This window comes from Protobothrops mucrosquamatus, unplaced genomic scaffold (genome assembly GCF_001527695.2).
Source record: "Protobothrops mucrosquamatus isolate PMUCROS unplaced genomic scaffold, P.Mucros_1.0 scaffold593, whole genome shotgun sequence".
Taxonomy (NCBI): Eukaryota; Metazoa; Chordata; class Lepidosauria; order Squamata; family Viperidae; genus Protobothrops; species Protobothrops mucrosquamatus.
The window spans coordinates 641,626-655,464 of record NW_015386892.1 but is presented as its reverse complement, the minus strand read 5'-3'; the positions used below and the strand labels follow the sequence as shown (position 1 = coordinate 655,464).

The 13,839-nt window shown below is 45.2% G+C and overlaps 1 protein-coding gene across 2 annotated transcripts in view; it reads left to right on the top strand.

Annotated features, from left to right (window-relative positions):
- Positions 1-1,955: 1,955 nt before the first annotated feature.
- Positions 1,956-13,839, top strand: part of CIT (citron rho-interacting serine/threonine kinase) — a 70,722-nt gene continuing 58,838 nt past the window's right edge. For both annotated transcript variants that reach the window (XM_015817473.1, XM_015817472.1), the window contains exons 1-8: positions 1,956-2,051; positions 2,933-3,074; positions 3,823-3,998; positions 4,559-4,657; positions 6,121-6,263; positions 6,718-6,811; positions 8,563-8,763; positions 10,272-10,425. In XM_015817473.1, the coding sequence (XP_015672959.1) occupies positions 1,956-2,051; positions 2,933-3,074; positions 3,823-3,998; positions 4,559-4,657; positions 6,121-6,263; positions 6,718-6,811; positions 8,563-8,763; positions 10,272-10,425 (1,105 nt within the window). The remainder of the gene's footprint in view (positions 2,052-2,932; positions 3,075-3,822; positions 3,999-4,558; positions 4,658-6,120; positions 6,264-6,717; positions 6,812-8,562; positions 8,764-10,271; positions 10,426-13,839) is intronic.

Here is a 13,839-nt window from a genome sequence, read left to right as displayed (position 1 = left end):
GGCGTTGGGGAGCCCCCCAAGAACTGGCTGGCTCGGTTTGGCTGGGCTGGCGTTTCTTTTTGTCTTAATTTTACTATATATATACATTTATATATATGTGTGTATATATATATATAAAATGTAAACAAAATCTCATTTTAATGTATGCTGATTAGCGTACATTTAAAGTGACAATAAAGTTATTCTATACCTATTTCTATATTTCTATTCTGTTCTGTTCTATTCCTTTCTATATTTTTACTCTATTCCTATTTCTATATTTCTATTTCTATTCTGTTCTATTCTCTTTTCTCTTATTCTATATTTTATATTCTATTCTATTCTATTCTATTCTACTCTATTCTCTATTCTCTATTCTATTTTTCTATTCTATTCCTATTCTATTCTATTCTATATTTTATTTTTCTATTCCTATTCTATTCTTTTCTATTCATTTACTTTTATGCACACCCATGATGTGTGTTTTGGATTATTTCACTTGTTACTGTTGGTTTTGCTCTTGTATCTTGCCCAGAATAGGCTGGGTTTTTAATGAGTCATAAATATTGTCAAATAAGGCAGCTCCTTGCTTTGTTCGTCATCTATTCCCTCCTGTACGGGTAGTCCTTGATTTAGAACCATTCATTTAGTGACCATTTGTAATTATAACAATATTGAAAAAAATAGCCTTAGGACCATTTTTTTCACACAACTGCTGCAGTGTCCCCAGGGCCATGTGATCAGAACCGGACCCTGGGCATGTATTTATGACCGTTGTGCTGCCATTTGGGTTATGTGATCTCCGTTTGCAACCTTCCCAATCAGCTTTTGACAAGCAAAGCCCACGGGGGGGGGGGAAGAAAGATTCGCTTAATATCCGCGCAGTTCCCTTAACAACTGCAGATTCACTTAACTGTGGCAAAAGCGGTAAGATGCGGGCAAAACTCACTCTAGCTTAATAACAGAAAGTCAATGGCTCCCTGTATCTTTTATAATTTTTCCTTTGTGGACACGATAGTTGTGAGACTCGGATGATGCGTTCAAGGCTGGGGCTGGAGATGCCAAATTTCCCCTTGGGCAAAGAAAGCAGCATCTTTCTCCAGCAGGGAGAAAACTGGGAAGGTTAATCCCTCATGGATTCTCATCACAATTGCCTGTTCCAGTGTTGCTAACATCTGCCTCAAAATGATCATTTTTCCCCCTCTGACATCTGGCTAATGGCTGCCCCGTCAGACCAGAGGGAAAAAGGAATGGGTCCAGGAAACCTATTTGTGGTTTAAAAGTCAGGGTTTAATAACTTTTATGTCCTCTTCCGGTCGTCAAACCGTGGAAGCAAGAATCTCGTTCAACCCTGACTTTCTCATCCTGAAGAACCAACTGATGTCTCCTTCAGCCAGGCTTTTTGAATCTGGTGGAAAATTATTTTAGCTATCATTTTTCCTTTGGGGCCTTTAAACGGTTGTGCGTTACAGTTGGATTGCTGGCTGCCTTATGGGCCTGAGAGGAGTGATTATAAACTGATATATTCAATAATAAGATTCCTTGGAGTTGTCGCTTATTAATCAAACAATGTCATTTATGAAATCTTTATTTTCGGCGTGCGCCGGCTGAGTTGATTTTTAGGGTTTTTTTTAACCTACGTACAATAGTTTTTTTTTTTAACACGTACAATAGTTCTTCCTCCACCGATTTTCTCCACAACAACCAGCCCATGGGATGCCTGAGAATGACTGGCTCAAAGTCACTTAACCATTTTCATGCCTAAGGTGGAACTCGCCGTCTCCTAGTCTCCAGCTTGCTGCCTTAACTACTATTCAAGACTGCTTTTAAAATGATTTAATAGCAGAACATAATAAGATTTCCAGAATTAAAAGAGCCAAAGGTCTTATATCTTCCTCTCTTTTTTTGTTAATCTTTCTAATAGAGATTATGTACTACAGATTCTATCTTAGTGGGGGTGTTCTTTGCGGATAAAGATGCTGAAATTTAAATATGCAACACCCCATCCAGCAGAACCGGGCGCGATGGAATCTATTGCCAGCCGGGCTTCTCGGCTTAACCTGCTCCTTCAGGTAACTTTGCTTGTTAATTTGTTTCCTATTTAATCTGCCCTGTTGGAGCCCAACTCACCGCTTCATGTGGCAGGCTGTTCCATTGGCTAACATGTCAAGAACATCTTTCTGACCTCTAGCTTGAACAGAATTCCTTATTGTTTTAACCTATTGGTTCTGACCTAGCCCTCTGGGGCGACAAAAACTAAGCTTCCTTTTAAAGACACCTGTTTGGTTTCCAATTAGTCTATTAAGAAAGAGCAAAAGGTGCTTTTAGCTTGTTTACTAGAAATTGTGCAGGAGGCAGTGAGGCTGCTTATTCTTCATCTGATTCTCTTGCTTACAGGACAGTGTGGTTTTTTTTTTCCTTTCCAAATCGTTGCTCTAAAAACAGGTTAATTTGATGTGATGCAGTGTTTTCCCTGGGAGTTGACATCTACGTATCTTAGAGTTGCCAAGGTTGGGAAAACACCGGTGTAATGGGAGCGGTTAGAGAAGCTAACTCCTCCAGAGGTTGCGCTCCAGTTTCCTCCAGCCCCACGGGAAGGAGGATGGGAGTTGTAGTCCAGCAGCAGCAGCAACACAACTGAGATGGCAACACACCGTCAGAATGACATACGCAGCACAAAGTCTGCCCTTGTCTAGTGGCACCTTGGCGTCGGATGCATAGATCGAACTGGCAGATTTGGCATCGCGATAATACGGAATTTCATCCCTTGCCCCCCTCCCTCTCGCCTCCCCCTCCCACCTGTAGCTCCCAAACCCTTCCTGTAAAAATGAAAGACATCAGCCATTTTATACCAACCTCCAACAACCCCGGTGTATGACACGTTTCTAAAATAGGACAGTTTACTAATTGTGTGTAAATATGACTCTTCTGTTCTTGTTGCCTTTGTTTTCAGGGGAAACTCTCGTCTCTGACACAACAGCAGATGTCTCCGTTCTCGAGAGAAGGCATTCTGGACGCCCTTATGGTGCTGTACCAGGAATGCAGCAGTCCTCTGCTAATGAAAATCAAGCATGCGGGCAATTTTTTTAAAAAGCGTAGGTCTGGTTCACTTCCTCTGAGAGCCTCCAAACACCATTTTTCTGGGAGAATTTGGACCGGACGTTGCTTGACAAGAGAGAAACATCAGCCTTAATAGCCATCTATTGATGTCTGGTTTGGCCTGGTACTGTGGCCCCCAACTTTTTGGGCACCAGGGACCGGTTCCGTGGAGAGAGGTTTTCCCACGGACCTGGGGGGGACGAGGTTCTGCGTGCTGCCTACATCCCACGGATGAAAATTTGCTTGTTTGCGCGGCCCGGTTTTGTGGCATGCCGCGGCACGGTGCTGGTCCACGGCCCGGGGATTGGGGACCCTTGGTTTAAAGAGTGGGAGATGAAGGAAGTAACAAGGATTGTGTCTATCGGCAAGGGATCTACTACTGGAGATCCAAAAGAGCAGAGCAGCCTGAAAACATTTAGCGTGTTTGCTTAAAGGGGAAGGGTTTTGAAGAAAGAATCATGGCTTTTTGTAAATCAGTCTGTCTCAAACGTAGGAACTTTATGATTCAATTCCCTGAATACCCCAGAGATTTGTACGCAGAGGAGATCAAAGCAGTATTATGGGTGAAACGGGATTGATTTGGTAAAATTCAACCTAATGCAGTCTTTCCCGGCCTCTACTGGCCGGGGAATTCTGGGAACTGAAGTGCACCTATCTTAAAGCTGCTGAAGTTGAGAAAGGCTAATCTGATGGCTTGTTCCTTCTCATCCACCCCCCACCCCCCACCTTCCTGATCTTCTGCAGATTCAGATTCAATAGCCGAGTTCCGGGAACTTCAACCCAGCTTGAAAGATTTTGAAATCCGGAATTTGTTAGGATGCGGTCATTTTGCAGAAGTCCAGCTGGTGAAAGAAAAGGCAACCGGTGACCTTTATGCCATGAAGGTGATGAGCAAGGAGACACTGCTGGAAAAAGAGCAGGTACGCCCCTGTTTGGTGGGAGAATTTTGTAACCGCAGAGGTTTAACGGCAATTGCAGGAAATTTGCAAATCCAGTCCTTGGCATCCCCTTAGGGACCTGTCAGAAATATAGGCAGGCTTGATATAAAACGATATAAAAATCCTTCCTAGCACAGAAGGGAGGATCAACTGGGACACTCTGGCGAAAGTTGCATTGTGTCATTGCAGTGCAAAAGTCTCACCCTCTTTGTACGTGTGTCTTGATGTTCCAAACATTTCCAAAAGGGACAAAATCTGTGGTGTGACATTTCTTTTGTTAGGACGGAGGAGTATATTTGGCCATGTTACCAGCAAACTCTCAAATGTTTACATCTTGCATTCACAGGGGCTAGAAACTTGGTTTTTTTAATAAGTTGGGAAATGGAGAGCTCCTTAAATGGAACAATTAGGCCTAAAAAATATATGTGGCTTGTGATCGGCATGACCGTTTCCGATGCAACTCCAACATCTAAAGTTAGATCCACGTTTCCCCCTCCCTCCCTTCATGAATTTAATCTTCTAAAAAAATCTTTTTTTTTTAGGTCTTCTTTGAGGAAGAGAGAAATATCCTATCCCAGAATGCCAGCCCTTGGATCCCACGTCTTCACTATGCCTTCCAAGATAAAAAAAATCTTTACTTGGTAAGCTTTGCGTTTGCAAAAACTCATTGTGGCTTTGTAGGGTTTTAGGCACGGAGTTGGCTGTTTAGAGCCGAGTTGTGCTATGCTGGCTTCAGAGCAGTTTGAGAGGGAAATTGGGTGTCAAACTGAGCTTACAGTTTTTCAGTTGTGTCCATATTTAAATCTTTTTCCCGTGCCGGCTTTTTTTAAAAGAGGCTATTTGAAACCTTTCAGGCCTGTGTTGGTAATGCAGCGTTTCTCCCATGCCCAACGAAGGGCCTTGTGCAAATTAACAATGACATCACAACTGCATGGAGTTAAACATCATTTTGCAAGTCCTGGTGGTCCTCGACTTACGACCACAATCGAGCCCAACATTTCTGTTGTTAAGTGAGACAGAAGTGAATTTTGCCCCATTTTTACGGCCTTTCTTGCCAGGGCGACTAAGTCTATCACCGCCGTTGTTAAATTGGTCACACGGTTGTTAAGTGAATCCGGATTTCCCACTGACTGCCTGTCGGAAAGTCGCAAAAGGAGATCACCTGACCCCGGGACACTGCGGCCGTCATAAATACGAGCCGGTTGACAAGCATCTGAATTTTATTCATGTGATCATGGGGGAGGCTGCAACGGTTGTACGTGTGAAAAACCGTCCTAAGTCGCTGTTTTCAGTGCTGTCGTAACTTTGAACGGCCACTAACTGAACTGTTGTAAGTCGAGGACTACCTGTGATGAATGGAGAAAACTTTAAGTGTGTTAGAAGGAAAAATAGAGGCGTATATGTATCAACGTCGTCCATCTACCTACCCACTCACCTCCTTACTTAAGGAAGGGCGATATAGTGGTTAAGGCACCCGGCTAGAAACCCAGGAGACCATGAGTTCTAGTCCTGCCTTAAGCGCAAAGCCAGCTGGGTGACTTTGGGCCAGTCCCTCCCTCTCTCAGCGTAGGAGGAAGCAAGCAAGGGCAAACCACTTCTAAAATATGTTGCCAAGGAAACTGCAGGGACTTGTCCACTAAGAGTCAGGACTGACTGAAAGGCATAAAAACGGTGCATTTCTGATGGAGGTTGCAACCTTAAGCAGACAGGAAGGAGAAAAGTTCAGAGTAAATAGAAATTCTCATTATGGGATTCGATTCCACTCGCAGGATAACAATAGATTAAATGACCGGTTCGGGGGGGGGGGAAATTCCTGGAAATTTCAGGCAGAATAAAACTTGGGTTTTGTGATTTATTGAGAGTGTGGAAATTAAACAAAAAAGAGCCATTTTTATCCTTCCTGTTAAAAACGAGAACTCTTCTCTGAGTGTGCTTAGCCCACGCTTCCTTATTGACCTTTAACGGCATGTAAATATGATCCAGGTGATCAAATGCAGAAACTGCTTTTTAATTTTCAAGAGACCGCATCGTCTTTAATATCTACTGTTTCACAAATTTTATTTCCCTCTGTATGTGGGCCTGATTACTTCCACATGATGTCAAGGTTATGGATTATGAGCCCGGAGGAGAGCTACTGTCATTCTTAAACAGATACGAGGATCAACTGGAGGAAAGCACCACACAGTTTTATCTAGCAGAATTAGTTTTGGCCATTCACAGCATCCATCAAATCGGCTATGTCCATCGGTGAGTTTGTCAGTTCTGCATACTTAACCAAACATAAGAGAGGCAGTTTGGACTAATGGTTAAGGCACCAGGCTAGAAAGTAGGAGACTGAATTACAGTCTTGTCCTAGGCACTAAAGTGGCTGGGTGACTTTAGGCCAATCACCAGGAGACTGTGAATTCTAGTCCCGGCTTAGACATGAAAACCTTGAGTGGAGTTGAACAGTTCTGGGGAGAGTATAAATACTTCTGACTGAGTGTACACCTATTGCTAAGCTTTCAATGTGGTTATAATTGTGTGAACCCAACTTGCTTCTGATAAAATGTATCCTGAAATTGTTCTGAAGACTAGGAAGCATCTTTTTTTGATTTCTTATCCCTGTAATGGTTTCAGCAGCAGCGTGATGGGGCAAGCAATTTTAATTTCAGAAAGAGAGTTTTATTGATTCCTCCTTTACCTTCTTTATGTCTTACAGAGATGTTAAGCCAGAGAATATCCTCATTGACAGAACAGGGCACATCAAGTTGGTGGGTTTTGGTTCTGCTGCCAAAATGACGGCGGATAGAACGGTAATAAAATATTTTTGAAATGGAGAAATTAAAGATTGACATTTAATCTTGGATATTGCCATCTATTGCAATTGTATCACAGAGTTACACAGATGATGGGTGACGATCTTGGAAAAGCAACTAGGCCAAATTAAATTGGCCTGAAGGCCAAATTCTGGAAATAAGCATCTGTCTGAGACTCTGGCTAAGGGCTACAGTCAAATGTTGCATTGTTTGTGCAGTGACTCTAACGTGATCTGAACCACGGCCTCTGAATACACAGTCAGCATTGTCAGTGATTATAGATAGAACCTAAAACCAAGTATGACACATGATGAGTCTTCCAAGCTGAGTTCCTTACTGTTTCACTTTCATAGATAAAAATCTTGCCAGACTGAGGACTCTACTATCTGTATTCACAATGCACTCTGGGAACTCTTAAGGAGGTCTTCACCCTCTTTCTCTCACACATAATAACTGGGCTAAGTTGCCTCTTCTTTCTCTGGAATGGAATTCTTCAGCCACCATGTGTGGACTTCAACTCCCAGGATTCCTCAGTCACCATGTGTCGGGCTCCAAACCAAGAATGACAGGTGGTGATTCTTCCAAGCTGAGTTCCTTATAGTTTCACTCTTCTAGATAAAAATCTTGCCAGACCAAGGAGTCTACTGTTTGCCCCTACAATATACTCTGTGAACTCTTAAGGAGGGACCGTCCTCACCCTCTTTCTCACACACAATATCCAGGCTGAGTTGCCTCTTCCTCCTCTGGAATCCTCCCTCTTGAGGACCCACCTCCTTAATACATTCCATCACATCATGGGTGGACTTCAACTCCCAGAATTCTTCAGCCACCATGTGTCAGGCTCAAAACCAAGAATGACCGGTGGTGATTCTTTCAAGCTGATTTTTTTTTAATTGTATCACACCTAGAGACAAAATCTGGCCAGTCTGAGGACTCTATTATCTGTATCTACAATCTATTCTGGGAGCCCTCTTTACTCTTTCTTTCCTTCCCTTTCTCTCTCTCTCTCTTTTTGTATTTGTTCTTTTAAATTATCCTGCTTTGTCCTGAAGGGAACATCTGTCTGTCAGCTGAAGTAAACAGAAGCCGTGGGCAACTGGCGATCATGAGTAGCTCTGCCCTGGTCTTTGAGTTTAACCATGCGCCTGCTAATTTTGGGAGGAAAACATCAAATGAGTAATTGGGGAAGCTGAGGTTATGGTCGGAAATAATGGTGGGTTTGATTACGGTTAGAACTGCTTGTCTCTTATTGTGACAAGAAAAGCCTCTTGATTAAGCTAATTGAACGGATAGAATTTTACATATTAAACGAGTCCTGGCTGAAAACCGTAGCTTTCCTTTTCTACTGACCTTGAGTAGTTTGTTTTTTTTAAAAAAAATGCGAAATTATAATTAAAATAGTCTTGGCCTCCTTTGCATTTTCCTTAGCCAGCTGGGATTTTGTTGAAACTTAACTAACACCGACTAAGAGTTGGGAGAGAACATGAGTTTTTAAACTGCGTTCTGAAGAAATCTGGGAGATGCTTAAAAATTAGAATTTCTCAAGCCAGATGGGACGGGTGTGTTTTTCGGAAGAAATCAAGATTCAAAATGCATCGTCTCTTGAAGAGAGCATTTGATTTGACTTACGACTTACGACTAGAGCTTCTCTTCTCCATTTCCAGAAACTGGGCAAAGATCTGTGACCTTAACCTGCTCACTCCAGCTGTCCTAAGTAAGCTGAACTAACCGATTCCCTTCTGTTCTAGGTGGATGCCAAGGTGCCCCCTGGCGCTCCTGACTACATGGCCCCGGAAGTGCTTAGTGCCTTGAGCAACAGCAAAGCCTCCTATGGGTCGGGATGCGACTGGTGGTCCCTCGGGGTGGTCGCTTATGAAATGACTTACGGAAAATCGCCGTTTACCAAAGGGACCTCGGCTAAAACTTTCAACAACATCCTGAATTTTCAGGTAGAAATTGAGCTTCTCTCCGTTCGAGTGGGTGGCAATGGAGGATACGCATAAAATGGGGTCTGTGGCTTCGGGGGCTGGGCCCGCAGGGGGACTGCAGTCGAGGGGGGCCAGTTCAGCATGGACGCCTCGTCCCCCAAGCTCTTCGAGGGCACGACCCTGGCTTAGAGGTGGGGAAGGGGCGCAGGGGCTGGGGGCTTCTGGGAGGGGGATGATGGGCTTTGGAGCAGCAAGGGTTGAGGGGAGATTTGGGGAGGGGGCGAGAGGCAGGAGCGGATGGGGAGGGGCTGGCGCTCACTGGGGCTGGAAGGACTGTGGAAAGTGTTCCGAGGGGCAGGGGGGATCCTGGGAGAGGAATGAAGGGCTGAGCAGGGGCATGTGGGGAAGGGGGCTAGAGGCAGGAGGGGCTGGTGAGGGAGGGGGACAGCGGTCGTATAACCACAATTGGAACTGGAAAATTAATCGTGTGGTCGTTAAGCAAGGTACCATGTCATCACACTCCATTGTATCCCCTTTTTTTGCACTGACCTTAAACATATCACGGCGGGCGTTAAGCAAGACCCCCCCCCCCGGTTGCCCCTTGCCACCTTTCCTGCCGGCTTCCCCATGGATCTTGTCCATTGGAAGCTGGTTGCAAAAGGGATCACGTGACCCCCTGTAACCCCTGTTGCCAATGCAAACCAGTTGCCCCAGCATCGGCATCACAATCAGGCGACTTTAGGACGCTGCAACCGTCATAAGTGCGAGGACCGGTTAAGTATTTGCCAGCGCCACAGTTGTTAAGTGAATCACTGGCAGCCTTTAAGTCAGTAACCCAGTTGTAAAGTGAATCTGGCTTTTCCCCATTGGCTTTGCTTGTCAGAAGGTCACAGAAGCGGATTGGGACGCTGCGACCGTCATAAACGCGAGTCAGCTGCCAAGCGTCTGAATTTTGATCACGTGGCCACAGGGGTGCTGCAGTGGTCATAAATGTGAAACGCGGTCACAAGTCACTCTTCTCAGTGCCGTTGTAACGTCAAACGATCACTAAACGGATGGCTGTAAGCCGAGGACTGCCTGTTAAAATAATCTTAACAAAACATAAAATGGAGCAAAACGAATTGGGCGTCGCTATAAGAAAGAAATAAAACTTCAACTCCGGGACTGGGATCAAAGCCAGCTTCCCAAAGCTGCCTTGCATCTTCTCTTCCCCCAAGATCTTAAATGCCGCTGGTGGATGTATTCTTAGCAACAATAAAGTCTCGATGCAGCAATTTAAAACATCCCCTTTTTAAATCGGAGAAGAGCAGCTTTCGTCGTGGGAGTTAATTCAGCTTTGGCAGAGGAAAACTTTTCAAGGGACCCGGTGATGCTATCGCCGTTCTGGAGGAAAGGGGTTTTTTTGGGGGGGGGAAACTATTATTATTATTATTATTATTTGCTTTGAATTTGGAAGCTTTACGGGCAAGACGGAGAATTTTTCCTCTCTCTTAACCGCTGAGGGAGATTTATGTTTCTTTCAAACGCAGAGGTTCCTCAAATTCCCGCAGGACGTAAAGGTCAGCCACGAGTTTCTCGATCTGCTGCAGGGTTTATTGTGTGGGCCGAAAGAGCGCTTGGATTACGAAGGCCTTTGCTGTCATCCGTTCTTTTCCCACGTGGACTGGAGCGCCATCCCTAACTGTGAGTGACAGCCCACACGTGTCTTGGAAGTCCTTGATCTGTGGGGTTCCCGTGGGGTCCAGGAACGTGGCCTCAAAGCAATTGGGGGAATCATTTCGGTTGAAGCTGGGACAATCTCCTTTGGCTTGGAGGTAAACAGTTTCCCTGTCCAGCCGTGTCTGACTCTAAGGCATGGGTGCTCAACTCTGTTTCTTGGCCAAAGAAGTTGGCGTTATCCGAAGACATTTCCCGTGGTTATGTGGCCAGTATGGCTATACAGCAAAGGCTGTTTACCTTCCCACCGAAGTGGTACCTATTTATCTACTCGCACTTGCATGCTTTCGAACTGCTGGGCAGGAGCTGGAGCAAGGAACAGGGAGCTCACCCCGTCGTGTGGCACCCCGGGTCTTGAACCGCGGTTGTCAGCTCTCCAGCTAACAAGCTCAGCGTCTTTAAACGCCGCTGGCTTGGAGATCGGCATTTTTAAAAAAGGACTCGCTCTTTTTTAACCAAGTTGTGGAGAAACAGCACTTAATGAAAAACCGCGTTTCTTCCTGTTGCAAAAGGCTGGTCTGTTTCCAGCTGTTTGGGGCTTTAGATGGGGGTTCTGGCTGACCGCTGTTTAATGAAGGATTTAAGCCCGGAAAGGTAAATTGGCATTTCCTATTCCAGATCATTTGATATGTTATCACTTTATATGGGGTTGTACGTTGTGTTTCCTTCTGTTCAAAAGGAGAGGGTGCTTCCTGCGTTATTGGTTAACAGGGTTTAGTCCGTGGCTTATTCCTGTATAAAAATAAGAAAAATGTAGTTCATGGATGTAAATCTCGGTAAATTAGGAAAACCATAATTTTCACTCCCTGTCCCCTGCTACAAATTGTGAGAAGTAGCTATAAACGAATTTCCTTGTAACACACACAAACTTCCTCTCCTCTCCTCTCCTCTCCTCCTCCTCCTCCTCCTCCTCCTCCTCCTCCTCCTTTTCTTTCTTTCTTTCTTTCTTTCTTTCTTTCTTTCTTTCTTTCTTTCTTTCTCAGTTTCAAAGGAACTGCTCAATAGGACTCTCATTGTGAGGGGTATGCTGCATTCTCTCAGCCTTTCACCAGCAACTCTCACATCCACCATGCTTTTAGAACAGAGGTGTGTCCAAGCTTGGCAAATTGAAGACTTGTGGACTTCAACTCCCAGAATTCTCTGCTGACTGGGGAATTATGGGAGTTGAAGTCCACGGATCTTAAAACTGCCAAGTTTGGAGCCCCCCGTTCTAAAGTTATATTTTTCCAGGTACACATGCGTTCAAAACGAGCCTTTAAAAAAAAAAACAAATAAAAAACCAGGTGCTCACCAGACCGTCCTCTCCTTCATCCTGGTGTCTTCAGGTGGCCCCATCAAATCTTCTGCATTCTCTCATCTCATTTCTGCCCATCTGTTTATGTCACCTAAGAGAACGGGTTTTTTTTTTTCTCCCAGATCACCTCCATTAGAATATTGCACGGGGTTTTTTTTCTGGCTCTTCCCATTATCATCGTTCACTGGAGCATAACACAACTGTCATCAATTTATGGATTCCTACTTTCCTAGCATCCCTGGCAACTTAAATGATATCCATTCATCCTTTCAGGCAGGCATTTAAGTCCTTTTATGCCATCGAAGCATATGCTTTCCCAGCCCTGCCTGGGTTTAATCAATCCCATTCTGCAAGATCGAAGTCTTCATTCATAATTTGCATTTGTCTTGTCCCATAGACCTGAAACCTCTCCCTTTTTATTTTTGGGTAATTCATGCTCTCTACTGATTTATTCCCTTACAATATACCATGTGCCAGGGCCATCACCAGTTGGGTTCGGAGATATTGACTGTCGCCAGAGGAGAATATTTGTAGCTCAAGGCTGAAATGAGGGGTCCCTGATGTTACCAAACTAGGCGGCATCATCAGTGCTAGTAGGCAAGCCCCAGACCCTTCTAGCACTGATGATGTTACCTAGTTGGGTAATGAAATGTCTGCAAGAAAACAACCAAACTCAGAGAATAGCAAAGACCCACCACAGTCCTCCCCCTCCTCCTCTTCCTCTTCCTCCTCTTCCTCTTTTCCACAAACCCCCCTCCCTTCTAGCACTTATGATGTTACCTAGCTGGTTAATGAAACGTCTGCAAGGAAACAATCAAACTCAGAGAACACCATGGACCCACAATCCTCCTTCCTCCTCCTCCTCCTCTCCACAAACCCCACTCCCTTCTAGCACTGATGGTATTACCTATTTCGGTAATGAAACGTCTGCAAGAAAACCACCCAGCTCAGAGAGCACCAGAGAACCTTCCTACGGACCATCCCCTATCATAAAGCTGTTTAATAAAAATAGGAAGAAACGAACCAGATTACCAGCCTTAAAAGTGCCCCCACCAGGTGCTCTGTTACCTGCTAACCACGCATCCACTAGTGGGCACATTTTGCCCAGTTTGATTCAAATGCAGCCATAGTGATCGGTCCCCAAAGATGTAAATTACAATCTCTGTTCTCAAGACTACAGTTAGTCCTTGACTTATAAACACAATTGGATCTACAGTTTCTGTTGCTAAGCAAGGCACTTGTTAAATAAGTTGCACCCCCCCCCATTTTATGACATTGTTTCCCCTTTGCCTTTGCCTTTTGGACTTTGCCCCTTCCTTTCTCTTTTTTCTCTTCCCTTCCCTTTCCTTCCCTCTTTCTCTTTTCCTTCCTTTTTCCTTTCCCTCCCCTCCCCTTCTTTCCCTTCTCTTTTCTCTTCCCCCTTCCTTCTTCCCTCTTTTCCTTCCCTTTCTCTTCCCCCTTCCTTCTTCCCTCTTTTCCTTCCCTTTCTCTTCCCTCTTCCTTCTTCCCTCTTCCCTCTTTTCCTTGCTTCTTCCCTTCCCTCCCCTCCTTTCCCTTCCCTTTTCTCTTCCCTCTTCCTTCTTCCCTCTTTTCCTTCCTTCCCTCTCCTCCCCTCTCCTCCCCTCCTTTCCCTTCCCTTTTCTCTTCCCTCTTCCCTCTTTTCCTTCCTTCCCTCCCTCCCTCCCTGCAATGGCTTCAAAGCACCCGGCACGCAAAGGGTTAAAAAAAAAAACCCCAAGAAAAGAAAAAAAAGCAATCTGGGCTACAAAAGGCTTTGGCAGTCTGGCAAGCCCCAGCCGTGACTCATCCTTCCGTGTCGGTCCCCGATCACTACCAGGCGTCTGGCAGGCATATGGGCAGAGAGGGCTAAAGCCTTGGAACATGCACAGAGCGGAGAGCCGGCAGCCTGCACTGCAGGAAGCGCCCATGCAATGCCGGCTGGCTGGGCTCCCTCGCCCCCCACCCGCCTCGGCGGCGGCTCAGCTCTGAGGGATCTGTATGGAGCCATGGTAACCGCGTTTGCACACTCTCCTCCGTCCACCCGCTTCTGACAGGGAGCAACTTGGCAAAAGGGATGCCCGTTTGCC